A 27,500-nucleotide genomic window follows, 5' to 3' on the forward strand; every position below is an offset into this window, starting at 1 on the left:
AGTCCATGGTGTTGCAAACAGCTGGATACGACTGAGCGACTGAAAAACAACAATTTTATATTGGTGCTGATTAACAATGTTGTGATAGGTTTCAGGTGGACAGCAGAGGAACTCAGTCAAACATATACATGCATCCATTCTGGCTGGGGACATTCTTGTTGGGACCATTCCTAAAAGCGTGACATCATGGAATCCTGACCCTGGAAAGCAGGCAATGCCAGCCTCGGACCCCATCCACGAAGCCACACACCCGGGGGCTAAAGCACCCGACAGGTGAAGCCCTACTCGGTCCACTGCCCTAGAGCTGCTGATGGACGCCTGAGCTGGCAGAGGGCCGGCGTCCAAACGTCTGTCCCAAAGACCGGTGTTACCTGTGGCCTGAGGACCAGGCAAGTTACCTGGCTTAGGGTAAGTCCGCATCTCTCTCTCCCCGCCCAGGCCCCACCCACCGTGCGCAGGTCCCGCCCCCTCCGCCGCCAGCCTATCGGAGAGACCGTCTCTCCGCGCGTTGGCCAATTGGGAGGCGGCCGGCTAGTCCCGCCCCGCGGCGTGCGTTGGGTTGCACGGGGTCACGCCGGCGGCGAGCTAGTCTGGCAGCATGTGGCGCGGCGGCTGGAGGGCGCACAACGCGCTCCGGAGGCTGGGCAGCGGGTGAGGGGGCGGGCCTGGGGGCCGGGAGCGAGGGCAAGGTGATGCGGGGAGGAGGCGGGACGGCGGGGCTCCCCCACCGGGGACCCCTCGCGCGGGGCTCCGGCTCTGAGAGCCCGGCCCCCAGCCGGGGCGCCCTCGCAGGCCGCGGTGCGAGGAAGGCAGAGCGGGCCCCGTGGTGGCCTTCTTCCCGGAGGGAGGGAGCCCCTGTCCGGTTACCGAGGCTGGGAGCTGCGGCCAGCGAAGGCGGGGTGAAACCAGCCAAGACCCAGCGCGAATCGGTGGTCAGGCCTCCGAGGCGGAGACCCTCTGAAGTGGGCTGACACGAGCGACATGAGGGGGCGGCGCGCAGGGCTCTCGCTGGGCGTTTGCTCCTTTCCCTGCGGTTGTGGGCGGGGTCTTGAGCGCTTTTGCGGCCTTGAAAGTGGGGCCTCGGGGTAGAGGGCTGTTCGCTCTGGCGTGTCCGACTCTTCGCGGCCCTTGAACCGCAGCCCGCCGGGCTCCTCTGTCCACGGGATTCTACGGCGAGAACACTGGGGTGGGTTGCCATGCCCTCCTCCAGGGGATCTTCCCGACCCAGGGATCGAACCCGGGTTTTCTGCATTGGCAGGTGGATACTTCTGAGCCTCCAACTTCGTGTTTAATGAGTGGATTTATGGGAAAAGAATGCATTTAGTTTCAAACCGAATCAGCATCATTCCTTTTGACTTTGTAAAATGTAACTTTTTACTTTCTTTTTTTTTTCCATTTACTTTTATTAGTTGGAGGCTAATTACTTTACAATATTGTAGTGGTTTTTGCCATACATTGACATGCATCAGCCATGGATTTACATGTATTCCCCATCCCGATCCCCCTCCCACCTCCCTCTCCACATGATCCCTCTGGGTCTTCCCAGTGCACCAGCCCGGAGCACTTGTCTCATGCATCCAACCTGGGCTGGTGATCTGTTTCACCCTTGATAATATACATGTTTTGATGCTGTTCTCTCAAAACATCCCACCCTCGCCTTCTCCCACAGAGTCCAAAAGTCTGTTCTGTACATCTGTAACTTTTTACTTTCTAAAGAAACATAAATTCTTTAATTTCATGCTGATTCAGAGATTTACTTTATGGTGGAGTTTAGCTCCTGTTTGCCCAGGGTAGGAAACAGGGGTGTCTGTCTTTGGGCTGTCTTTAGTGGGTATTTGGGTTAAACTCTTCTATCCCATAATTCTAGAATTGGCTAAATCCAGGAAGGAAATATTGGTTGTTTATAGAATAGACCCATACTATTGCATGATGTTGAATGAGTCAGTGTTTTCAGCGCATACTTTCTATAAAGAATATTTTTGTGAGATTTAATGTTAATGTAGAAAATACTATAAATTGTGTCCCTGTTACCCAGGTTAAGCTTACCCTTTACCCATCTTAACTCTCCCTCTCTCTTAAATGAAATTGCTCTTCTGGTTTGCAGAAGTAACTTTGCTTTCCTCTGTATTTTTACCATCCCTGTATAGTCTTGCAGTACAGTGTTACCTGGTTGGATGCACCTTTTTTGGTTCAGCATCATGTGCCCACATCTTTGATACATGTAGTTGTCGTCCATTCATTCTTAAGGCTAAGTTTATCAACTGAATAGTTCAATTTATCTGTTCTCTGTTACTGGACATTTGGGCTGCTGGCTTTGGGGCCCTTGGGAATGGTGTACACGTTGTTGTGTGTTTGTGCACCAGGGAGTGAGTGCAGGTCACAGGGCACATATGTTGAGGGGAATGAACTGCTCATCTAATAAGGACAGGGCTGTTCTGAAGTCTTCCTTCAGTGTGCACACCCAGTGGCCATGTGAGCCCCTGACTACACTAGATTGTTAATTCTCACTAATTTGGCAGGTGTGGGATGAAACTTTATTGTAGTCTGAGCTCATTGGGATACCGTGATCTTGACATGAGAACTGTATTTTTTCCCCCAAATCAAGGGAAATTGGTGACATGATTGTATTACAGTTACTTATGGACATGTAGAAATAAAAGGTTTTCATCATTAAGTGTTTGATATTACGAGGCTTAGGTGAGTTGAGATACAATTGAAAGGACTTAAATGGAAACTGATTTTCTGAAATGTGTTTAGAAGATGCAGGTTTTTATTTTTCTTAGAATTCTTTGTCACATGGCAGTGTTTTTGTTATGTTGCTGAATTATGTTAGCCAGTCTTCCAGCAGATCATCTGACTCCATTCCTTAAATGTAACAGTGCCCACCTCAGAGCCTGGAGGTGGGGAAGCACCAAGGCCTGTGAGCGAGCGCTGCAGTACCGCGTTGGAGAGAGGATCCACGGCTTCACCGTCAGCCAGGTGGGCCTGGGGGGGCCTCCTGTGTCAGCTCAGAGCAGAGATGTGGTGGGTGGGCTTGTTCATGTGTGTCCCCAGCCCAGGCTTCCTTCAGTTTCACAGCAGATGCTCAAAGGAGCAGATTTTGCAAGTGAAAGGGTTTCCTGACTCTCAGATGAAAGCAGACCCCCTAGCCCCTTCCCAGAGTGCCTGAGGCCTCACTTCTTTGCACAGCTTAGGGAGCAAATAAACACAGTTTTGTTTCTGCATTGCTGATGACCTGTGTTAAGACTGAAGGCCCCACATCTACTCAGGTCAAGTTCCTACCATCAACCAAGTTTGCTTCAAAGTTGGGCAAAATCTTTCTGGTTTTGAGCCATTTGGGTTTCAAGATTATACAAAAGAGATTGTGTGGGCCTATAGGTACTTAGTTTATGTTAAAATATCTTGTTTTGTTTGGCTTAAACTTTTTTTTTCTTTAATGCTGTAATTGACAGCGATGTACATGATACAATCGACTGGATGTTGGTTTCACACTGTACTTTACACTAATAAAAACAGAGGCAGGCAGCTCACAGTCGGAAGGACTCGGGTGTGCAACAGGAAGATGCAGGAGGGTCTGCTGGCCACAAGCAGGGTGGGGATGGATTTGTGGAGAGGTAAAGGAGAGCCACCATCTGTCTCCAGGAACAGGGGCAGGGCGTATTCAGGGCAGGGTCTCTGAACTACTTAAAGGGATTCATGGTTGTGGGGCCCCTAAAGAAGTCTCAAGAGACTTGGGATTTCTGCATAGTTCTGGTTAATAATACCTTCTTCAGAGGCATGATTCTTTTCCTGTATGTTTCAAGTTTTGTGGAAACTTAGTTTATAATAAACCATGGTCCTTTTTGAGAAACAATTGCTGTGAGAGCCGTTTGTGAGGTAAACTGGTTTTATTTTATTTTATTTTTACTTTTAATTAACTTATTTTTGGCTGCACTGGATTTTTGCTGCTGTGTATGGGCTTTCTTCTGCCAATGCAGGTTGGACTTGAGAGACGCCGGTTCGATCCCTGGGTTGGTAAAATCCCCTGGAGGAGGGCACGGCAACCCACTCCAGTATTCTTGCCTGGAGAATCCCATGGATAGGGAGCCCGGCAGACTGCAGTTCATGGGAGTTGCAAAGAGTCGGACACCACTGAAGCGACTTAGCACACATGCACGGGCATTCGCTAGTTGTGGCGAGCATGGGCTACTCTAGTTGAAATGTACAGGCTTCTTATTTTGGTGGCTTCTCTTGTTGCAGAGGACAGGCTGAGGGTACGAGGGCTTCAGTTGTTGCAGCACTCAGACTCAGTGGCTGTGGCTTCCAGGCTGTAGAGCACAGGCTTCAGTAGTTGTGTCACATGCCCTTAGTTGCCCCGTGGAATCTGAACCACGGATCGAACCCATGTCCACTTTCTTGGCAGGCAGGTTCTAAACCACAGGACCAGTAGGGAAGCCCAGAGGTAGACTGGTTTTAAATATTAGGTTGGTGCAAACATAATTGCAGTTTTGGACCATGAAATTTAAATCATTATAACTAGGCTCAAATACATCTTTATATAGTAAAATAGGAACCATTACAATAAGCACATTTTTGCCAACAAGACATAAGTTTGTTTATTCCTGTCACATAAAAATCCGTGCTTCAGGATTCAGTGAACTCTTGGGAAGCATTTTCTGCATCCTGTTGGTTGTGGAAGCATTTTCCTTGGGAAAGATTTGTCGAGATGCTTGAAGAAGTGGTTATCAGTTGGCGAGAGGTCAGGTGAGTATGGCACAAGAAGCAGAACTTTGTAGCTCAGTGCGTTCGACTTTTGAAGCACTGGTTGTGCACCTTGCGGTCGGGCATTGTGACAGAGAAGGACTGGGCTTTCTGTTGACCACTGCCTGCTGCAGGCGTTTCAGTTTTCAGTGCATATCATTGATTTGCTGAGCTTGCTTCTCAGATGTCATGATTTTGCTGGGATTCAGAAAGCTGTAGTGGGTCAGATGCACAGCAGACCACTAAACAGTGACCATGACCTTTTTTTGGTGCAAGTTTGGCTTTGGGAAATGCTTTGGAGTTTCTTCTCCATCCAACCACTGAGCTGGTTGTCGTATAAAATCCACTTTTCATCACATGTCGCAATCTGATTGAGAAATGATTCGTCATGTAGACGAAGAGAAGATGACACTTCAAGGATTTTTTTTTTTATTTGCAGTCAGCTCATGAGGCACCCACTTATCAAGGTTTTTCACCTTTCTGATTTGCTTCAAGTGCTTAATGACTATAGAATGGTCAACGTTGAGTTCTTTGGCAACTTCTTGTGTAGTTGTAAAAGGATCAGCTTTGATGATTGCTCTCAGTTGGTCATTGTCAACTTCCAGTGACCGGCCACTATGCTCCTCATCTTCAAGGGTCTCATCTCCTTTGCAAAACTTCTTCAGCCTCCACTGCACTGTGTACATTCACTGGCGGTTCCTGGGCCAGATGCATTGTTCATGTTGTGAGTTGTCTTGGCTGCTTTACGCCCGTTTTGAACTAGAATAAGAAAATCGCTCAGATTTGCTTTTTGTCTAAATATAGTCTAAATATAAAATACCCAGTAAGTAATAAGTCATTAGCAAAAAACATGAAGCAAGAAATGCACATTAAAATGATGTGTGACATAACCACATTTAAGACTGTGTTCTAAAAAATGTTCTGATAACAAGTAGTGAAGTTCGACATTGCAAAACCACAATTATTTTTGCACCAACCTAATACACTGATCACATCTGACGGAAGTACAGTTGTAAACTACGAGGTGTAAACAGTTTCATTGCTGTAACTTATGTGGGCATCAGTAGGCCACTTGAAGCACATAGTTTTTGTAGCAGGGCCCCCAGAGCAGGCTGAGGACAGCAGAACTTTTACCTCTACCCTGCTAGGAAGTTGCATCAGTAAAGACAGGTCCCTGTCACACCCAGTGGTGGTCATGGTGACAAGGTGCTGAGGTTACAGCAGGGCCTTGACTCAGTTGCTTCAGTACCAAGGACAGTGCAAGTTACTCAGTGCCCACAGACAAGACCTCCCCCAGGGGGTGAGGAAAAGTTTGCTGTTTTTAAATAATAGAGTAGTTCTTTTCATTTATTTGACTGTCCTGAGTCTGCTCTGCATGGGCTTTCTCTATTTGTGTTGAACAGGGCTCCTCTTCATTGTGGTGCGTTCCAGGTGAGTCCACTCTCTTCCAGGGCAGCCCAGTGCGACACAAGGGGTCTGACTCCAGGCTCTGTGATCTTGGCAAATTGTCCCATTAGCCCCAGGCTCAGTTTTCATCTGTAAGTGGGGTGGGATACCTCCCTCCCGGGGACGCCTGTGGCACACTCGGGAGATGCTAGCAGACAGTGGACGCTCAGGAGGGATGGTGGTGCTATCCTCAGCCCCAGGTCTTGCCTTCCTGGTCTGTGGACTCTGGACTTGGAGGTTCCCGCCAGGTCCTCCAGGTCCCACAGATGCAGCGTCCCCGTGCTACACGCCTTTCCAGCCGAGTCGAGCTCCCCCATTTCCTTGTTTCAGGTGACACCTGTCCCCGAGCTGTCTCTGACAGCCGTGAAGCTCAGCCATGATGGCACAGGAGCACAGTACTTGCACCTGGCCCGCGAGGATGGAAACAACTTGTTCAGGTGTGTGTGCATCCTGGGCTCACAGTCTGGATGCTCTGCAGGGGCATCTGCCACACGTGCAGTGGTTCAGCAGGAATGGAGAGGAGGGGCATCTCCCCCTCGGCTCCCGCGGGTCAGGCGAGGATGCCGCTGGCCTGTACCCCGAGGGGCTCTGACCGTGCGGCTATGTCCCCAGTGTGCAGTTCCGCACCACCCCTACCGACAGCAGCGGCGCCCCCCACATCCTGGAGCACACGGTCCTGTGCGGCTCTCAGAGGTACCCCTGCCGCGACCCCTTCTTCAAGATGCTGAACCGGTCGCTGTCCACATTCATGAATGCCTTCACGGGTGAGACGTGGGCCCAGCCAGGGCTGCCTGGTCTCAGTTGCGGGGGTGGCAGTCCTGAGGTTGGGGTCGAGTTTCCAATCTCTGTTTGGAGGCCATTGATGCGTAATCCCTTAGGAAAACCACACTGGGGTTGATTATAAAACCTGGGGTTTTAGGGAAAATGCATCTGAATTATTTCTGGAAAAGGTGATGGCTGTTTTCTTTGGAGAATAATGCCATAAAGGTTGGTTAGCAGGGCTGGTGTCTGGGTTGTGGCTGCAGGAAGCAGGGGGTATGGGCTGGTGGCAGGCACCCTGTGGGTAGTCCCACCCCCCCACCCTGCAGCGGGTACTACTGTCTCTGTGCCTCTGACAGCGTGGACCTGCTGTGAGGCTGAAACAGACAGTGCTGGCGTGAACCTGGGGAAACCGCTGTGTTTAAAACCCTCCTCTTCTTTGTGTCTAGCTAGCGATTACACCCTGTACCCATTTTCCACACAAAACCCCAAGGACTTCCAGAACCTCCTGTCTGTGTATTTGGACGCAGCCTTTTTTCCGTGCTTGCGGGAACTGGACTTCTGGTATGTAGAGATTGGTTCATTGATCTTTAGTTCAGCGGTAGAGTCACTGTCACCATTTAATCGTCTGTCACTTTTCAGGCAGGAAGGATGGCGACTAGAACATGAGGACCCAAATGACCCCCAGACGCCCTTGGTCTTTAAAGGCGTCGTCTTCAATGAAATGAAGGGAGCATTTGTGAGTGTTTCCCTCTCTCGTGCTGTGTTAAATTATCCTACTGTATAAAATGTTGGAGTAGAAACAGTCTTTGCAGATGGCTGGCATCTTGTTATGTCACTTAATATCCTCACTGTGAGAACCTGCATTAGCGTGGACAGTGCAGTGAGCTGGCACTGCTGGGCGATGAGCTGGACGGCAGTTCTTGGGGGTGTGGGGACCATGGTGACCTCTGGTCTTTGGGGCTTGGCCAGATGAAAATCGTGTTGCTGACAATCCTGGGACCTTGGTTTTCCGCTCTTCCCTGCCCCGGTGTAGGGTGGGTTCACAGATACAGTGTCTCTCAGGTTATGGTAAAGATGACCACACGCAGTGAATGTTGTGGGAAGGCAGGTCACAGGGAGTTTTTGTTTCCCGACACTGTACTCTGGAGTTCAAGTGTGCTGTAGCACCATGTCTAAAAAAACAATGTTCACATCTTAATTAGAATTTCGTGGCTGAAAGCATCTGGGTGGGTACTTGGGGGTGTCAGCAGGGGGACTCCCAGAACGCGGCTACTTTGCTGAATCGTGTGAACAGTGTGTGTGCTGGTTTTCACATACATGTGTATTTTTACTTGAAGACAGATAACGAGAGGATATTCTCACAGCACCTTCAGAACCGCCTGCTTCCTGACCACACATACTCGGTGGTCTCCGGAGGGGACCCCCTGTGCATCCCTGACCTCACGTGGGAGCAGCTCAGACAGTTCCACGCCATGCACTACCACCCCAGCAACGCCAGGTGATGCTGCCTGGGAAGCCTGATGCTGGGTTGCTTTCCCCCAGTGTCCTGCTTCTCTTGAGTTGGGCTTGGGAGGTTTCCTTCACGACCACGGGCAGTGGATGGGAGCCCGCTGTGTGTGGACGTGCCCTCAGACCCACAAGGCAAGGCCCCTGCCTGCTGCCTCTGCAGCTCAGCCTTAGGCTAATGGTATAACAGGAGGCCGTGGTTTAGGGCTGATGCAGTCCTGGAGAGGTGCCCCCAGAGAGATAGCTGTGTCATTCAATCTCTGATCAATTACCGTTTCAGGTATGATTGATAATAAAACGCTGACAGTTTGCAAGGACTTTCCTGGTGGCTCAGTGGTAAAGAATCCGCCTGCAGTGCGGGAGATGTGGGTTTGTTCCCTGGGTCAGGAAGACTCCCTGAATAAGGAAATGGCAACCCACTCCAGTATGCTTTCTTGGGAAATCCCATGGATAGAGGAGCCCACAGTGGATAGGCGGGCTACAGTCCATGGGGTTGCAAAGAGTCAGACATGACTTAGTGACTAAACAACAGTAGTTTACAAATACTTTAAGCAGTCATATAAAGTTATTTGGAAAACTATTTTAAGTGTAAAATTTTAAAAAATTAATTATGAAACCTCCTAATCATTCAGGAGAGTGTAGGGAGTAGATCAGTGAACCCTATGTGCTCAGCCTGTAACTCCGTCCTCTGGGTGTGTACATAGACACGTATAGACACACATAGACACGTAGACATGTGTATAAACAGGCAACTAGACATGTATAGATACACACAGACATGTATATGTGTATAGACATACACGGATACACATAGATATTTACAAGGGTGTTCTCTTACATGAGATAACACCGTTTTCACATTTAACAGAATAAATGATTGAATAAAACCACTTATGCCTTAACCGAGATTGATTTCCAGTTGTCCCTGAGATGTTTGATCAGTCGAGGCCCACAGGCAGCCTTTCCTTGCTGTGTCCCTTAAGCACTCTTTCTGGTGGGACGGTGCCCCCTCATGGACCATAATGACCTCATGGAAATATTTTCATATGTGTATATATTTAAGACCATGGGATCACCAGATGAAGTTTAAAAATGTTTTAGTGCTCAAATTGTCCTCACAGTGGCCTCAGGAAGTTCTTTGACAGTCATCCTTGACATCTTCAGTGACTTCTGATTTCTGCCTTGGCCCCAGAGGCAGGCCTCCTCCTGCTCCAGGCCCGTGGTTCCTCCAGGGGTCCCGGGGCTGAACCAGCTGGGTGTGCGGGGACCAGTGTGCACAGCTAGGTACACCTCACTGCTGGCTTCACACTTTCTCAGCTCTGAGAGGGAGGCTGATGGGATCTCTAGGATACTAGCTCCCAGGCCCTCAATCGTAGCTCAGACTGTGTTCTGCTAAAAAGATATGTTATGCACTATGCTCTTTACCCCAGTGAGTAACGTGTTGTCCTAAAAACATGGGTGATCTGAGATTTGTGACCCAGATTTGACGTTTGTGACATTTAAAATTCTGTTGTTAGTCTTAGATGGATTTTTCTGGTGCTGTAGCTTAGATTTTAAGTATTTTAAGGTGTAGTTTATTTGGTTTTTGTAACACATTTATAGTAGATTCAAAATTAAGAGCAGTTTTTGCCCGATCTTATTTAATTAATCCTTTTTATACAATCTGTGCTTTGTTTGAACCACATCTTGAGAAGAGAGCAGAAGTCTCTCTATTCAGTGTTGTGGTTAAACAAGCGTTCCTGTGTGAAGTTGACATCAGCATGGGGACTGGCGTGTTCTGGCTGTTAGATCCTGCACACCCTCTGGTTCAGTCAAAGCCTGATGTAGACTAAGGTGCTCTCTCAAACTTCAGGTTCTTCACTTACGGTAACTTTCCACTGGAGCAGCATCTGAAGCAAATTCACGAAGAGGCCCTGAGTAAATTTCAGAGAATTGAGCCACGGACGTCAGTGCCAGCCCAGAAGCCCTGGGATGAGCCGGTGAGAGCTGGGTCCGAGTCACGGATCAGCAGGCCTGTGAGCATGTGACATGAAGGTGGGGTGCGTGTTCCTAGGGTTTCCAGCACCGCGGGCCTGCCGTGGGTGTGAGGGTTCTCCGGCTGGAAGAGTAGTGATCCGTGCAGAAGCACAGTTGCACTGATGAGAAGCACAGAGGATGTCCTGTATGTCGGGTGCCCTTGCCCATCTGCGTCCGTTGACGCATGCCTGTGCCCTTGCAGAGGGAGTTCCAGATCACATGCGCCCCGGACTCGCTGGCTGAGGGCCCCTCAGGGCAGACGACCATCAGTGTCAGCTTCCTCCTACCTGAGTGAGTGTGTGAGGATCACGCTGCCCACCCTGTGGGGACGCGCCCCTGGGAGCACGCAGCTGGGGGGATTTGGGCCTCCAGTGGTGTTATTAGATGTGGGGTGTCTTTAACAGTGTCGGGACGGTTTGGGTTTAGTATTGGGGTCACAGTGCCTCTGCACGTGAGAAGAGCCCTGTGAACTCTGACCTTGAGAAGCTTTGTTCACACAAGACTGACCCCAGTGGCCTGGCCTGAGGGGTGTGGGCAGGGAGGGCTCCTGACACGCTGTCACTATCTGCTGATGGTGTGAGACCCCCAAGGTCCCACAGTGTAAGAGCTTTGCAAGTCAAGAAATGCTCTTTTGCCCACCTAACTATTAAAATAGAGGTTGAAATGTAAGAATTTCTAGTAGAATTTCAGCTATTTTGGAAAATAAAAGTGTTGTGGTTTTAGTAGGTTTTTTTTCCCAGTTATTATAGTTTTATTTTTTTTCCCAATTATTTTTATTAGTTAGAGGCTAGTTACTTTATAATATTGTAGTGGTTTTTGCCATAGATTGACATTTTAGTAGTTTTGAAAACATTTCCACGGGCCAACCATTTCCCTCTCTTCCCCCCTCTTTATAAATCAAGCATCACCGACACGTTTGAAGCCTTCACGCTGAGTCTTCTGTCTTCACTCCTGATCAGTGGCCCCAACGCCCCCTTCTACAAAGCCCTCATTGAATCCGGACTTGGCACCGACTTCTCCCCTGATGTTGGGTGCGTGTCACTGTCAGATCAGATCATTACTCAGCAGTGAGGGGCCTTCTGACACCTAATAGTGTCTGGACACATTTTGGGCTGGTTCCTGCAGGGCAGGGGTTACTGGCCGCTCGTGGGGGAGCAGGGGTGGGGGGAGGGGAGGAGGGGTCACTGGTATAGGCGGCTCCACACCCTGTGGTTAGGGGAGGGCCATCTTCCTGCTCCAGCTGTGCTTCCAGCACAAGCTCTAGATGTCCTCTGCAGTGGGCAATTGACAAAAAAAACCCAACACTTCCAAGAGTGGCATGCTGCTGCCTGCTTGAAAAGTCAGGCCCTTAGAAGTCCTTGGAAATCATAGCATTGGGTAAAACTCTCTAGATTTGTTCTGCTCTGGAATTTTAATTGTGGTGGTTTTTGGAAAAACTAAAAGGACATGAGTGTAAGAGTGAGCCATCATATCTGAGCAGCGGGTACCTGAGGAGCTGCCCTCCTGGCTTCTCCTGGCCAAGTCCTGTAGAGGCTCTGATCTCAGTGAAGCGTCTCCTCAACCAGCGATGGAGGGGCGTGCAGATTCTGATGTGTCACTTGATTTCGTACCAGGTACAATGGCTGCACGCGGGAGGCCTACTTCAGCGTGGGCCTGCAGGGCATCGCAGAGAAGGACGTTCAGACGGTCCGGGACATCGTGGACCGGACGCTAGATGATGTCATCGAGTACGTGCAGCATCTGCAGGGCTGGACTGGGTCCTTGCTCCCACACACAGGCTCACATCACACGCACTCCTTCATGGCAGCTGTTTGAATGTCACCTTTGTGGCCTTGTTGTTCATACACATGGATTTTTCAGTGTCTGAGTTCTTGATGTTTCTGTAGGAAAGGATTTGAAGAGGATCGCATTGAAGCGTTACTTCATAAAATTGAAATACAGATGAAGCACCAGTCTGTCAGCTTTGGACTCACTCTGACGTCTGTGCGTATTTTTAAACTCCTCAGTCTCTTTTTTGTTAGTTCGTGTTTTTTTTTAATTTATTTATTTTTGGCTGTGCTGAGTCTTCATTGCCGTGCGGGTTTTTCTCTAGTTGTGGTGTGCAAGCTTCTCATTGTGGTCGCTTCTCTTGTTGCCGAGCATGGGCTCTAGGCGCTTGGGCTTCAGTAGCTGCAGCGTGTGGCTCAGTAATTGTGAGGCTCAGGCTTAGTTGCTTTCACGGCATGTGAGATCCTCTCTGATGGGGGAATCAAACCTGTGTCTCCTGCATTGGCAGGCAGATTCTTATCCGCTGAGTCACCAGGGAAGCCCAGTTAGTGGTTCTTGAAAATCCAGATTGTTACTCACAGCACCTTTCATTAGAACTGGGGAAGCTATGGTGTTTGGATCTGATATAAAATTACTGTTAATTTAGTTTTGTAATACATTGTTCGTGTTTTTATTTGCTTCTTTAGCTTTCTGATGTCTTATTTTTTAATAGATTTAGAGAGTGCTTTAAATGGATAGGGATTTATCATGACTTCATAATTATGTTTTCCATAAAGTAGTTTTTAAATCTGTGCTTTCTAATTTGTTAGGGGGAAAAAAATCATGAGTTTAGTTCTCCTAGCCAAAAAATGATTTAATTTTCTTCATGAGCAGTCATCTGTGGTATTCTTAAGTCTAGAAGCTGAGTCCTGATGAAAAGGCAGACTTGGATGTTTGCTGGGCAGACACAGGGTTTGCAGGTTACTGTGGCTCTTAGTGACTCCCCTACCTGCCCCCCCCCAATAGTACATTGCTTCCTGCTGGAACCACGACGGGGACCCCATAGAGCTCCTGAAGCTCGGAAGTCAGGTGGCTCAGTTCCGAAAGTGCCTGGAGGAAAATCCAAGGTTTTTGCAAGAAAAAGTAAAACAGTATTTTAAGGTAAGAAAGTTGAGAATTTATGTCTGTAATTTTAAAGTTGAATTTTATAATAATGAAGGGAACATTAGGAATATACTCTGCATTGTATAAGTTGATTTTTGACAATAGGGAATTTAATTTTTTAATTGTTGATTAAAAATGTAAATGGTCATATTAGCTTTAAAAATTGTGTTTTCCAGATATTCATGCAGGTGGGTTTTTGTGTATGAATGTGGGGGGGGTTGTTTAACGGAGCATCTGCCTGTATTGCTTTGGTGAGGAGGGCACTTCTTGGCTTGTGGGATATTGGCTCCCTGATAATGGATTGAACCTGGACCCCAGGGGGTCGCCCTGTATATTTGTTCTGTTTTGCTAATAGATTGTATAGATCATGAGAAGAGTGGCCCAAGTGTGTGAATGTTCTGGTTATTTTTACCAAGGACTCTCTGGTGCTCATTTGTCTCCACAGACTTGTGGGCTTTTGTGCTTTGTGTGTGTTCCCTGGTGGACCATCACTGATGGAGGGGAATGTCATCTCCCCTGTTGCCCTGGGCGGATGGGGGTGGGGAGGACTGTCCTTCGGTGATGAGGTCGTGGTCCTGGGCACCTGCGCTGGGAGTGGGGCCCATGCTGGGCCGTTCGTCCTGCATCTCTGATCACAAGCCATTTTGCACACGGTGCTTGATGTGCTGTGGTCCTCCCGCTCTGTGGTGTCGCACTTGAGCTTTCTGTGGGCGTGTGTGTCTAGTGGCTGCAGTAAGTCAAGGGGCCCGGTGTCACCTGAGTCATGTTAGATGTCCTCATGGTTTATAAAATACTGAGTGGAGAGTTTAGTTTTGGTTTGAGAAGTTAGTAGTACAATGAAGACTTGGTAAAAAATTATTTTATTCTGTTATCTTCAACTTAGACTAAAGCCAAAGGTTTACTATGGTATTAAAAGGTACAGGTGGTTTGTTTGTACAACCAAGGTGTAAAGGCACCATTGAATGTCAATGCGTTTGTAGTTAAGACATAGGAACTACAGTGACTGTGTTCCAGATAAGAGCTTGGCATGTAGACCACATGGTCCCTGCAGAGCAGGTGGCCTCAAGGATTGCTTGTGGCTCCCGGGCTCTGCGTGCACAGCCTCGTGGGGCAAGTTCTGTTGTCATCACCGTGAAAAATGGGAAAACAGAACTATGGGGCTAAGCGCACCCTGCTGGAGGCCGGCTCAATGCTGGCTTCCATAAGACCTTGTTTTTAATTGACTTTTCTCTTGCTCTGGTTGTTGCAGGATAATCAGCACAAGCTGACTTTATCCATGAAACCAGATGACAAGTATTCCGAGAAGCAAGCACAGATGGAAACAGAAAAACTGCAGCAAAAGGTCACTTCTCTTTCTCTGGAAGACAAGCAGCAGATCTATAAGAAAGGTCAGATCTGGCAGCTGCCCCACCCTCACCCAGCCCCACTGAGCTTCCCAGCACTAAGGAGGGAGATGGTTTCAGCCAACAGGTCTCTGTTGGCTGCCTACAGAGTTCTGTGTTAACCCCAGCAAGACTGACCTTCTCCTCAGAAACTACACTCTGTGATTCAGCAGGAAAGGCCAGATTTCTGGGAGAGAGGTGGCTTCACAGGGTTTATGCATTTATACACTTCACAGACGCCTTCTTCTTACCGAGGCTGCATAGGCCACTGGGTGCGTGCTGCGTGGCAGTCTGCAGCTGACTGCATACAGGTCCTGGGGACGGAGTGTGCTGTGAGCTCAGGGGTGGCAGGTCTCAGGGGGATGGAAGCCTTGCCTTCTTCACAGAGCCCCCGTGGGTGCCTGTGGTGCAGGCGCTGTGAACACAGAAACGGGTCTGTGGTTACTTAAGTGGTAAACCTGCACTGCCTGTAAAGCCCAGCGGTCCTACTCCTGAGTGTTCACCCAAGGGAAATGAAAGCATCTGTCCACACGGGACTTGACTTGCCCCACATGTGTCCACACAGAGAGGTAACTGAGATGTCCACATGGTGGGATTCTGCTCAGCCATAACGAGGCCAGAACACTGGGACATGCAGGGTCCGTGAGTCCCACAGGCCGTGAGCCCAGAGCGGGTGAGGCTGCCTTCTGGGGCGGTGGCACCTGCCGTCGATGGTGGTGTGCTGCTCACGTTGTGCGTTTGTCAGAGCCACTGGGTTCTGTACGGCAGTCGCAGGTTGTAGCGTATGACGTTTACATATGTACACAGTACACAGGAATACATACACATCCGCCACCCCCCCACCCCTGAGAAGTTGGCTGGGATTACACAAAGAATTTATCAGGCATGTCGGCAGGTGGAGTTGACTCTAGCGTGACTTGATCATGCTGAGTTTGAGGTGATTTGATTTAACCTGTTTAATCTCTGAATTCTTTACATATGCAGAGAGTTACTTTGAGTTCTTCCATAAATTTGTTTTTAATTAAAGTGTAAATGAAGCATAGTTGACTTACAATGTTGTATTAGTTTCTGGTGCACAACAGAGTGGTTCTGTTTCTTTTTCAGATTCTTTTCCATTGTAGTTTATCACAGGCTATTGAATATAGTTCCCTGTGCTATTAAAGTAGGTCCTTGTTGGTTATGTACTTTAGTAGTGTGTATATGTTCATTCCAATCTGTTAACTTATCCCTCCCCACCTCCCTTTGCCCTTTGGTAACCATAAGTTTATTATTTTTTTAAATAATTTTATTTATTTTTGACTCTGCTGGATCTTTGTCAACGCAAGGGCTTTTCTCCAGTTGCGGCGAGTAGGGGCTGCTGTCTAGTTGTGCTCAGACTTCTCATTGTGGTAGCGTCTCTTGTTGCAGAGCACGGGCTCTGGGGTGCATGGACTTAGTCATTGCTGCCCTCAGGCAGTGGAGCACAGGCTCAGTTGCTCTGTGGCATGTGGGATCTTCCCTCATCAGGGATCAAACCCATGTCTTCTGCATTGGCAGGCGGACTCTTTAACACTGAGCCACCAGGAAAGCCGCCTAATTTTTTTTTTTTTTAAACTGAGGAGTAACTGACATAACATCATATTAGTTCCAGATATATAACATAATGATTTGATGTATTTATATGTTGTGAGATGATTACCACAGTTCGTCCAGTTAATCTCTATTGTTGCTCAGTTGTTTCCAGCTCTTACCGAGCCCATAAACTGCGGCACACCAGGCTTCCCTGTCTCTCGCCATCTCCCCGAGTTTGCCCAAGTTCGTGTTCATTGAATTGGTGATGCCATCCAACCATCTCCTCATCTTCTGCCTCCTTCTTCTGCCTTCAGTGTTTCCCAGCATCAGGGTCTTTTTCAATGAGTTGGCTCTTCACATCAGGAGGCCAAACTGTTGGAGCTTCAGCTTCAACATCAGTCCTTCCAATGAATATTCAGTACTGATTTCCTTTAGGATTGACTGGTTGGATCTCCTTGCAGTCCAAGGGACTCTCAAGAGCCTTCTCCAACACCATAGTTCAAAAGCATCAATTCTTCAGTGCTCAGCCTTCTTTATGGTTCAACTCTCACATCCATATGTGACTACTGGAAAAACCATAGATTTGACTATATGGACCTTTGTTGGCATAGTGATGTTTTTGCTTTTTAATACACTGTTTAGGTTTATCATAGCTTTCTTTCCAAGAAGCAATCCTCTTCTGATTTCTTGGCTGCAGTCACCATCCACAGTGATTTTGGAGTCCAGGAAGAGGAAATCTGTCACTGTTTCCACCTTTTCCCCTTCTATTTGCCATGAAGTGATGGGACCAGATGCCATGATCTTAGCTTTTTTTTAATATTGCGTTTTAAGGCAGCTTTTTCACTCTACTCTTGCACCCTCAATCAAGAGGCTCTTTAGCTCCTCTTCCCTTTCTGCCATTAGAGTGGTATCATTTGCATATCTGAGGTTGTTGATATTTCTCCAAGCAGTCTTGATTCCAGCTTGTGCCTCATCCAGTCTGGCGTTAGGCATGATGTATTCTGCATAGAAGTTAAATAAACAGGGTGATGATATATAGCCTTGTCATGCTTGTTTCTCAATTTTGAACCAGTCATTTGTTCCATATAAGGTTCTAACTGTTGCTTCTTGACCTGCGTACAGGTTTCTTAGGAGACAGGTTAGGTGGTCTAGTATTCATATCTCTAAGAGTTTTCCAGTTTTTTATGATACACACAGTCCAAGGCTGTGGATCAGTGGATAGTGGGAGAAATGGATAAAAGGGGTCAAAGCTACCCCTCAATGAAACAGAAGTAGATGTTTTTCTGGAATTCCCTTGGTCTCTCTGTGATCCAGCGAATGCTAGCAATTTGATCTGTGGTTCCTCTGCCTTTTCTAAACTAGCTTGAATGTCTGAAAGTTCTCGGTTCATGTAGTGCTCAAGCCTAGCTTGAAGGATTTTGAGCATAACTTTACTAGGATGGGAAGTGAGTACAATTGTCCAGCAGTTGGAACATTCTTCAGTACTACCCTTCTTGGGAACTGGGTTGAAGATTGACCTTTTCGAGTCCTGTGGCCACTGCTGGGTTTTGCAAATTTGTGAGTGAGTGCAGCACTTTTATAAGCATCATCTTTTAGGATTTGAAACAGCTCAACTGGAATTCTATCACCTCCAATAGCTTTGTTCGTAGTGATACTTCCTCAGGCCCACTTGACTTCGCATTCCAGGATGTCTGGCTCTGGGTAAGTGATCACACCATTGTGGTTATCTGGGTCATGAAGATCTTCTTTTGTACAGTTCTTCTGTGTTTTGTTTCCACCTCTTCTTGATCTCTTCTGCTTCTACTAGTTCTTTACCGTTTCTGTCCTTTATTGTGGGCACAATAATAGACACACAGTAATCTCTATTATCATACCTAGAATTCTTGTGATGAGAACTTTTAAATTCCCTTAGCAATTTTCAAATCTAAATTCAGTATTATTAGCTTCAGTAACCATGCCATATATGACGTGCCTGGAACTTACAGCTGCAGGCTTGTAGCTCTGACCCCTTTCATCCGTTTCTCCCACCACCCACCCCTGACAGCCACAGTCTGTTCTCTGTTTATATGAGCTTGCTTTTTTGTGTTTTTATTGTTTAGATTCCACATCAGTGAGATCATAGTTATTTGTCTGACTTCACTGAGTATAATACTCTCAAGCTTCATCCACATTGTTGCAAATGGAAATTTTTCCTTCTGTCTTATGACTGAGTGTGGTATTCTGAGGTGTGTGGTGTGGAGTGGTGTAGTGGTGTGTGTGTGTGCATTTTGACCCATTCATCATTGGTGGGCATTTAGGTTGTCATTTCCACATCCTAACTATTGTAAATGGTGCTGTGCTGCCATGGACACGGGGGTGTGTGTCTCCTTTGCAGTTAGTGTTTTATTTTCTTCAGATAGGTAACCAGGAGCAGGGTTGCTGGGCCATAACCAGGAGCAGGTTCTGGTTTTACTACTGTGAGGAGCCACCACACTGTTTCCTGTAGTGGCTGCACCAGACCCCATTTCCACACACAGTGCACAAGGGTCCCTTTCCTCTACAGACTCGTCAGCAGTTGCTGCATCTCTTGTCTGCCCTTCTGACAGCTGTGAGGTGACGGCTCGTGCATTTTGATTTGCATTTCCCTGGTGAGTGGTTTTGGGCACTTTTTCCTGTACCTGTTGGCTATTTTGTCTTTGGAAAAATGCCTGTTCAGTCCTCAGCCCATTTTTAATTGGATGATTTTTGCTACTGAGTTCTTTGGATATTTTGGATATCTTACCAGGTAACATTAGATTTGTAAATTCTTTCCTGCTGTGTAGGTAGCCTCTTTATGTTTAGTTTGATGTGGTCCATCCATTTTCCAAGCTGTGGCTCAGAAGGTAATTCCATACCCAAGCACAGAGACGTGTGTTCCCTGAGTTATCAGGAGCTTGGTCTGGCCGTGGGGGTGTCTTGTGTTAAGAAAACTTGTATGTTCCAGCCCATGCCTGCCTGTGGAGGGATGGTGGCCCTGGTTACAGGATCACAGCAGAGTGATCTGGAGACATTGGATACAGCCTATTGCATTTACCATTGCATCAGGCCAGTAGTCTTGAGTGTGGACTCAGTGCAAAGAATCTGTGAATCGGGGTCCAGTCTGCAGATAAGCACCAGTGAGAAGTGGGAATGGAAGGTTAGTTTGTTGGAAAACTCAGTCTTCCAGTTTGGGGCTTGTGTCGTGTGTACCGTGTGCAGGGGCACAGCTGGGCCGCCGGGGCCTGTGGTGGAGCAGGTGACCGCGGCTTCTGCCCTGTGCTCTCCAGGACAGAGGGTGCGAGGGAGCTTTCTCAGGACACGAGGACATGTCTGAGGCATAGCGGTTGGGGTGCTTCACTTGATGGGGGAAACGGCCGGGTAGGGGCCTTGAAGGTGTGGGGGCTCCAAGAAGTACGTGGAGCTGGCTCCCTGGACCTGTGTGGGCCCAGGTAGGGACCCGGTGGGGGTGAGGTGACTCAGGCTGACAGGACTTCACCCTGTGACACCCCCTCCCCATGGGCTGCCTGGACTGAGCAGGGACTCAAGGAGAGGGTGTCCATCCGTCCCCTATCACCCCTCCATCACATCAGTGTAAGATCGGGCCCTGAAAGTGTGTTCACCCATTTCTTTATTTATGAACTTTATGTGATCACACAGCATATTGCCAAGATGAGTGAAAATGAAATACAAGTAAATGAGTACAGAGTTAGTGCACTTCAACCCACAAGCTCAGTCTGTGGTATAAAATGGGGGTGGGAACTACTTGCACAAACTCCCCTCCCCAGGCAAACATATCCTCTGAAATCACTGAGGATGAGCTGGGGAGACGACTGCTGCTGGGTGCTTACTGTGCTGCTGTCTCTGGTTCTGGCAACCTCTGACCCGAGAGTTGCGGGGCTCCCTGCACCCAGGGGAGACTACAGAAACTCATGGACAGGAGAGGGACTGAGCAGGGCCTTCTAAGGGCCGGCCTGGATGCTCACTGCCACTCCCCCTCCCATAGGTTTGGAACTACAGGCTCAGCAGAGTCAACCTCCGGACGTGTCGTGTCTACCAGCGCTCAGGGTGTCGGACATCGAGCCTCACATCCCGGTCACGGAGCTGGAGGTGGTGCAGGCAGGTCAGTGGCGGGTTCTGGTGTTCCTGAGAGGAGAGCCACTGGTGGACATCCTCAGAGGACGTCTGAGTCCCCGTTTCTAGTCCTGGGTCCCGCAGTGCTAAGCACCCTGCTTCTGGGTTCTACCATGTATGTTCACATGGCTCTCAAGGGCACGGTGTCTTTCAGGCCCCTCTGCCCTCTCCACAGCCCAGTCGGGCAGGGGTCCGGAGGCCCACAGCGCTGGGTGTTGCCTTATGGGATGCAGAGGGGTCGTTGCTGCTCCCTGTTGCTCGCTTCCCTTGGATGCAGGGCCCTCGCCCGTGGTGGTGATACTGCTCCCCATGGCCGTGACATGACAGCCCCTCCTGCCAGAGCAGGTCTGACCCCAGCGCTGGCCTTCATGGTGCCCATGTCTAGTCAGAGTTCTGGCTGTGCACTAGCACCCCTGACTCATGATGTGTCTGTTGTTACTCGTGTGTGAGTGTTGGCAAAGCCCCTCCTCTGGCTCAGGCTTCTGGGAAGCTGGGTCAGCGTCCCCCTCAAGTCTGGTTTATCAGTGAAGTTCATTGAGTCAGTGTCTTGATTCATCATCAGTAGTGCCCAGCTCCGCTGCAGGTCAGGCACTGCGCTCGGGATGTGAAAATGAGAACACAGGGTAGTGCCCGAGGGGTCTGGGGGGTGAGTGGCATGTGGGGTGGGCGGGGTGAGGTTATGTGAGCGTGTGTTGTGAGAGGGGCCGCCAGCGTCCTCCTATGCCCAGGATTTGAGTGCAAGCGGCGGTGCTGAACCGCAGGTGGTCAGACACCCCAAGAGTGTCCCTGCTCTGCTTTTGTTCCTCACAAAGCAGCTTAAAGACTTCCAGGTTTTGCCATAACAAAAGTATAGCGGGGAAAGTTGTCTGAATGATGTACAGCCAATGAATAGCATTTTTTTGCTAATATAAAATTTAAAACTCCATCCTTGAAAAGCTTTAGTGTTTTAAAAATATTACATGATGGTTACATGGTTAAAACTTTGCTGGTAAGAATATGAAGAAGTACCCTTGTTCCCACAGCTGGGGACACGCCAGTCCAGTATTGCACACAGCCCACCAACGGCGTGGTCTACTTCAGAGCCTTCTGCAGCCTCAACGCCCTGCCAGTGGAGCTGCGGCCCTACGTGCCGCTCTTCTGCAGTGTCCTCACCAAGTAAGGGGCTGGATGGGGCGAACGTGCGCCTCTAGAGCTCAGCATGTCTTCCCTGGTTACTCGGGGGTGTTCACTGTGTGTCCTGTTTCAGGGAATCAGTGTCACCTGTCAGTGAGTGGTTTTATTTTTCAAATCTCGTAGTGTTGTTACAGAAAGGTGGGTGATGTATTTGTTGAGAATTTTCTTTCTGGACATCATACTTTCTTACTATAATGTAGTACATTAAAATACATTTATAAACCGTGAACATAATACACAGCTATCTCAACTAAATTCTTTTTAAGATGATGAAGAGAATAATGCTTCTCATCAGAAGCTTTAAGCTTTAAACGTGACGTGTAGGGCTGGGGTCACCCGCAGAACCTGTCCACTGCTCCCCGCCCTTCATTAGTACGGCCCGCTCCCGCCGCCTGCCTTCCATGGCAGAGGGTTCCCGGAGAGCCCGGTCGTCACCTTGACTTCAGTTAGTTATTCATTTACTTGGGACAGTTAGTTATTGCACTCAGGGCGGCAATGAGGGTGTTCCCTCCCAAGGTGTCATCCATGTTGAAGTGACTTCTTGAGAGTACAGAGAAGCTTGCTTTTCAGGTCCCCCACCCCCAAGACTGCCTGTACCTGAGGGGCTACAGAGCTTGGGGTTGGAGAGCCCAGCTGCTGGGCAGGCATTGCTGTGGGCGGGGGGCCCAGTCGGGGGACTCCCTGCCCAGAGGACCCTCCGCCTTGTGACTCCATGCTCTTCCTGCACAGGCTGGGCTGCGGCAGCCTTGACTACCGGGAGCTGGCCCAGCAGGTGGAGCTGAAGACAGGTGGCCTGGCTGCCGCCCCCCAGGTGCTCCCCGACGACTCATACCTCAACACCTACGAGCAGGTGACTATTTCCTCAGGTGCAGGCTGGCGGGGGTTGGTTTTCCCTGTGTCTTTTTTTCTTTTTCAGAAGGTCAGAATTCTTTCTTCCCTCCTGGTTTAGGGTGTGCTCTTCTCCTCTTTCTGCCTCGATAGAAACCTAGCAGACATGATGCATCTGTGGAGTGAGATACTGAACAAGTAAGTGTTTGCAAAGACATGACCTCAGACATACCAGAGACCCAGTCCTGTGAGCACTTTGCCCTATTGTGATTGGTTGCAGGCCTGGTCCTGTGGTCCCTGGTGGAGTCTCAACACTTTCCTCCCCTGAGAACTTGCCCTCGGCAGGTTTCCCACTGGGGAAGGGGGCGTGGCTGGGTCCCGGGACTCATCTTGGCTTTCTCCGCTGCAGCCCCCGCCTTGAGGAGGAGGAGCACTTCCGTGTGCTGGTGAGGATGGCCGCGCAGGAGCTGTCCAATGGGGTCCCTGACTCGGGCCACCTCTATGCGTCCATCAGGGCAGGCAGGACGCTGGCACCTGCAGGCGACCTGCAGGAGACCTTCGGGGGGATGGACCAGGTGAGACTGCTCAGGCTGGCTGGCTCTCCAGGGCTCTTAACAGATTGGCCACCATGAACTGGCCAGGTTTCGGAGCTGGGGGGCGGAAAATGTTCTCTCTCACCTTATTTTCTCAAGCCCACAGCTCCCTGCCCTCAAGCTGGGCAAGTGCGAATCCCACGCATGCACAGAACCACACACACAGCCCCATGTCCCTGTGTCAGGACGTCTGGTCAGGCTCTCCCTGTGGGCTCTCTGACTCAGGTGCTGCTGATGAAGAGAATTGTGGAGATGACTGACCTGCAGCCCGTCCTGGGGAAGCTCTTGCGTATCTGGAAACACCTGCTGAACTGTGACAGCCTGAGGTAGGGCCGTGCTGGCCTCCAAACTGCAGTTACCTCCTTGTTGCTGAGTGTGGTGTGGAGAGGCTTTTCAGAGGGAGCGCTTGGGGGCAGCCACAGCGTGCATCCTAGAGCCCAGGTCTTCTCAGTGTTTGTCAGACGCTTTTTTATGATAGTGTCTGATTCAGTGGAGGTTCGAGGAACCACAGAGAAATGTTTTCTGAGAGGGTGGAGAACTACCACCACCTTCTGACTACTTAACAATGCTACTTGAATGAAGGTTTATCCTTCTCTGGACAGTGTGTGTTCTGAGACCATGGCCTTGAAGGCACTATGGGCTGGTCTGTTCTCTGCACCTCCTGTCCTCAGGGACACAGAGCTCTGAGCCGGCGGAGAGCAGGGTCAGGCTTTTCCATACCCGGAAAGCATGTGGCGAAAGAAGACGGCTGTGATGTTTGGCTTTTGGTTTATTCAGCTTTTATTTGTACATTTACATGTATATGTTTTTACAGTTTGGTAATCTTTTCACAGTAATGGTTCTGTGCACACGCTGTTTTAAACAGATGTTCTGTGAACGCAACTGCCCAGCAGATGTCGCAGGCGGCGGGCGCGGTGGAGGCCTTCCTGAGGAGCCTCAGCCGGAGTGAGAAGCAGCAGAGGCCTGTGTGCCCGCACGTGGTGGAGGTGAGGCTGGGGGCCCGCCTTGTGGCCCAAGACAAGGGGACTTCTGCTCCCCAAACTTCACGATGGAAGAATACTCGGGCTGCAGAGCCTATCCTGCCTGGACCCTAAGCGTCCAGGCTGTTTCCGGAATGTACCTATCCTGCTCACGTGCGTTTTAGGGTTTACTCATTTCTCTGGGAAATGTTTCACTTCCAGAAACCTGCACCCAAGGCATCCAGCGGGAGCTGCCCAGTCATAAGGAGGCTGGTGACGGTGAGTCCCTTCCTCTCGCACCCTGCCCCCTTTGCCGCCCCTTCCATGGCCAGCCTGACTGAGACCACCAGGTGCTGTGTGTGTGGATGCCTCGTGTTCAGTCCACCTCTGTTCAAACATCACTGCTGTATCAGGATCACGTCACCTCCCACCCCACACCCCACCCCCCACCCCCCTCACCGTTGACCCCAGGAAAGGCAAAGGCGCTTATCCCAGGAAAGTGACCAGACGGGGCCACATGCTCAGGGCCCTGGAAGGGAGTGGGGTGAGGTGACCCAGGGGGTCTGGGTGGGCTGGGATATATCACCTCCACCCTGCAGAGGTTGTGTGGGGCAAGGTTGGCAGTGCTGTTGTGTGTGGATGGGGTTGCTGCTGCTGCCCAGGGCATCATGGTCTGGGCTCTGGGTCCTCAAGGGTCTTGGCCACACGGTACTGACACAGCCTGGCCTCTGCCCCAGGACCCCACCTTCGAGCCCTGCCAGATGAAGACGCACTTCCTGCTCCCGTTCCCTGTGAACTACGTTGCTGAGTGCATCAGGACCGCCCCATATGCAGCCCCAGACCACGCCAGGTGCGTGGGGCTGGGCCCTCAGGAGCAGGACTGTGTGTGGCTCTGTTGAGTAGCAAGATGTGGGTTTAGAAACACATAGGGACCACTTTCCCTGGGTGTGGGGACTTAACTTCCCGTACATCACAGAAATAGAAGTTCCTGAAAAAAGATTTGTGGATGGGTGGATTCCTTATCCCCCCTCCCCACCCCCTGTCCCTGCCAGGGAGCAGAGCCGTCTGTGGGCCCCCACCTCTCCCAGGAGCTCTGGCAGACTTTCCCCGTTGGAGCATGTTTTCTAAGGGAGGGACGCGCTCATGGTGGAGGCCACTCACCTAAGACGCCTGAGTACTGCGGCAGGGCAGGAGGGAGTAGGCCCGCCCTGTCCCTCCCGTCACCCAGGCCTCACCTTGCTCACATTTTTCTTGCCCTCATGGATCACGTTGTTATGTTCATTCCTGCCCTACCAGCTCTGCTGTTGTTAATGTGCATCTTTTTATCTTTTCAGCCTCAAGATCCTGGCACGGTTGATGACTGCTAAATTCTTACACACGGAAATTCGAGAAAAAGGTGGCGCTTATGGCGGAGGCGCCCGGCTCAGCTATGGCGGGATGTTCACACTATACTCATACAGGTGAATCTGAGCGCGCTACGCACAGGGCCAGCTTCAGAAAGACGTTCCCCTGTTCTCACCACACCAGCAGTGGGGACAGACAATCCTGGGAACCCTGGGCCTGGAACCGCTCTGGGGTTAGAGACCAGGGTACATGGGAGACGACCTGGACACACTCGGGGCCGGGCTGGGTCCCCAGGGCCACAGACTCTCCTGCCTGCTCACGTCTCCCGTCCTGTGGCCCCACTGCCCCAGGGCAGGACTGACACCTCCAAAGCAGGGGCTTCCCTCTGCTCCTCACGGGCTGGACGTGGTCGTAGTCGTGCAGGGACTATGGATCTCCAGAGGGTCAGAAACAAGGTGTTTTTCACAGATGCTCTGGGGACCACATGCCTGTGTGAGTGAGGACCTTGGAGGATTCTGTGTTCAGGGAGGATGCCTGAGATCGGCCTCCACAGGGGCCACTGTTACGTCTGGGGTGTCTGACGTGTGTCTTCTGTTCCCTCTGGCCAGTCCCTGTCCTGGTGGCAGAGGTATAGTGAGCAGGGTGACAGGCTGGGTCTCCAGGGACAGCAGTGGTGCTTGTGCGGCCACTCGTCAGTGTCCAGAGCACTGGGCCGTCTGTACCATGTGAAACCAGCCTCTGATGACCCCAAAGTGTGGACCAGTGCGTCATACTTGGTTGTCCCTTGTTGGTAAACGTCAGTGTCTGACCCCTCGGGTCTCCAGGGATCCACATTCCACGGAAACGCTGCAGTCCTTCATGAAGGCCATTGACTGGGCCAAGGCCGGGAGGTTCACCCAGCAAGACATCGACGAGGCAAAGCTCTCGGTGTTCTCTGCCGTGGATGCTCCGGTGGCACCTTCAGATAAAGGTGCGTAGTGTAGCAGACACACCTGGAGCCACGGTGCTTGAGCTCATCCTCCCAAAATTGTGCTTCCCCCTTTGCCCAACGTTTCAGCCGAGTCAGGAGGAGTGGACATGAGGGGCAGTGCTGAGACCTGTGGTGGAAGCGGGGCGTGAAAGCTGGGAGGGGCTGCGTGTCCCAACAACCACCCCATCCCATCCCCTGTACTCGCTCTCAGGCCTGGACCACTTCCTGTATGGCCTCTCGGACGAGATGAAGCAGATACACCGTGAGCAGCTCTTCGCCGTCTGCCATGAAGACCTGGTCAATGTGAGCCACAGGTGAGTGGGAGCCGGGTGCTTAGTGTCCAGTCCCTGTGACCCCATGACACCCGAGTGACCGCTCCCCCCCTGCCTCCAGGTACCTGGACACCGGGAGAAGCACACACGGCGTGGCTCTGCTCGGGCCAGACAACTCGAGCATTGCTAAGGACCCGTCGTGGGTCATAAGACAGCGGTGACTAGATAACGTGAGCATCGCCAAGCAGCTGTCGTGGTCATAAGACATCAGTGACCCTGCCTCCTGATGCTGAGTGCCTTGCTTTCCTCAGCTTTTAAGTTATTTTTTTTAACAAAACTCTTGATCATGTGTATATATTATTTATATATCAAATATATATGATCGTATATACATGATATCACTTGATATCATTCTTAAAATTTTGCCTAAGGTCTTGTCTGGCAAGTCAAATGAAAACTCTTCTGTCTTGAAGAAGGAAATCGTGATCACAAAGAAGTTAACGGAAATCATCACTCACCAAATGCCAGAGACGGAGAGAGTATATAGTCTGAGGCTTTCTGAAGCTTTAAGTGCCGTTTTACCTTACTGTCCTAGTGCATGCCTTTTAAAATTAAAAGGTGACTCTGACCTACCTGTGCGTTAGCCATTATTTTAAATGACTATTTTCTGAAGTAGTTTTTAGGGACTTTATGGAGAAACCCATGAGGTGTCCCGAGGCTGCCCTCCACTCACTGGCTGCGGGGCAACCGTGTCCAGTCAGGCTCTGCTCCAAAGGGCACTGACTCTCCCCCATCCCCCTCCTCCTCCAGGCACACAGGGTATGGGCAGGGGCTCCTTCTCTGCAGACTCTGGGGCGCATGCCCCCACTCCCCCTTGGCAGCATCACCTTCCCTGGTCCAGGGCCATCTGTGCGCTGGGC

At 50.1% G+C, this 27,500-nt stretch overlaps 1 protein-coding gene across 2 annotated transcripts; it reads left to right on the top strand.

Annotated features, from left to right (window-relative positions):
* The first annotated feature begins 548 nt into the window (after window positions 1-548).
* On the top strand, window positions 549-27,212 carry PITRM1 (pitrilysin metallopeptidase 1). Of its 2 annotated transcripts, XM_065921409.1 has the most exons (27): window positions 549-651; window positions 2,880-2,979; window positions 6,517-6,623; window positions 6,799-6,950; window positions 7,395-7,509; window positions 7,588-7,684; window positions 8,286-8,446; window positions 10,307-10,433; window positions 10,673-10,761; window positions 11,373-11,501; window positions 12,084-12,197; window positions 12,357-12,453; window positions 13,243-13,377; window positions 14,630-14,768; window positions 20,314-20,430; window positions 21,464-21,596; window positions 22,344-22,464; window positions 22,564-22,640; window positions 22,852-23,017; window positions 23,261-23,361; window positions 23,901-24,021; window positions 24,217-24,273; window positions 24,732-24,844; window positions 25,329-25,454; window positions 26,163-26,308; window positions 26,520-26,622; window positions 26,702-27,212. In XM_065921409.1, the coding sequence occupies exons 1-27, from the start codon at window positions 599-601 to the stop codon at window positions 26,799-26,801; spliced, it is 3,096 nt and encodes a 1,031-aa protein (XP_065777481.1). In that variant the 5' UTR covers window positions 549-598; the 3' UTR covers window positions 26,802-27,212. The 2 variants fall into 2 exon arrangements, with proteins under 2 accessions (XP_065777481.1, XP_065777482.1); XM_065921410.1 differs by lacking the exon at window positions 2,880-2,979 and having other exon boundaries at window positions 581-651.
* The last annotated feature ends 288 nt before the right edge of the window (window positions 27,213-27,500 follow it).

The sequence above is a fragment of the Muntiacus reevesi genome, chromosome 2 (assembly GCF_963930625.1).
Source record: "Muntiacus reevesi chromosome 2, mMunRee1.1, whole genome shotgun sequence".
Taxonomy (NCBI): domain Eukaryota; kingdom Metazoa; phylum Chordata; class Mammalia; order Artiodactyla; family Cervidae; genus Muntiacus; species Muntiacus reevesi.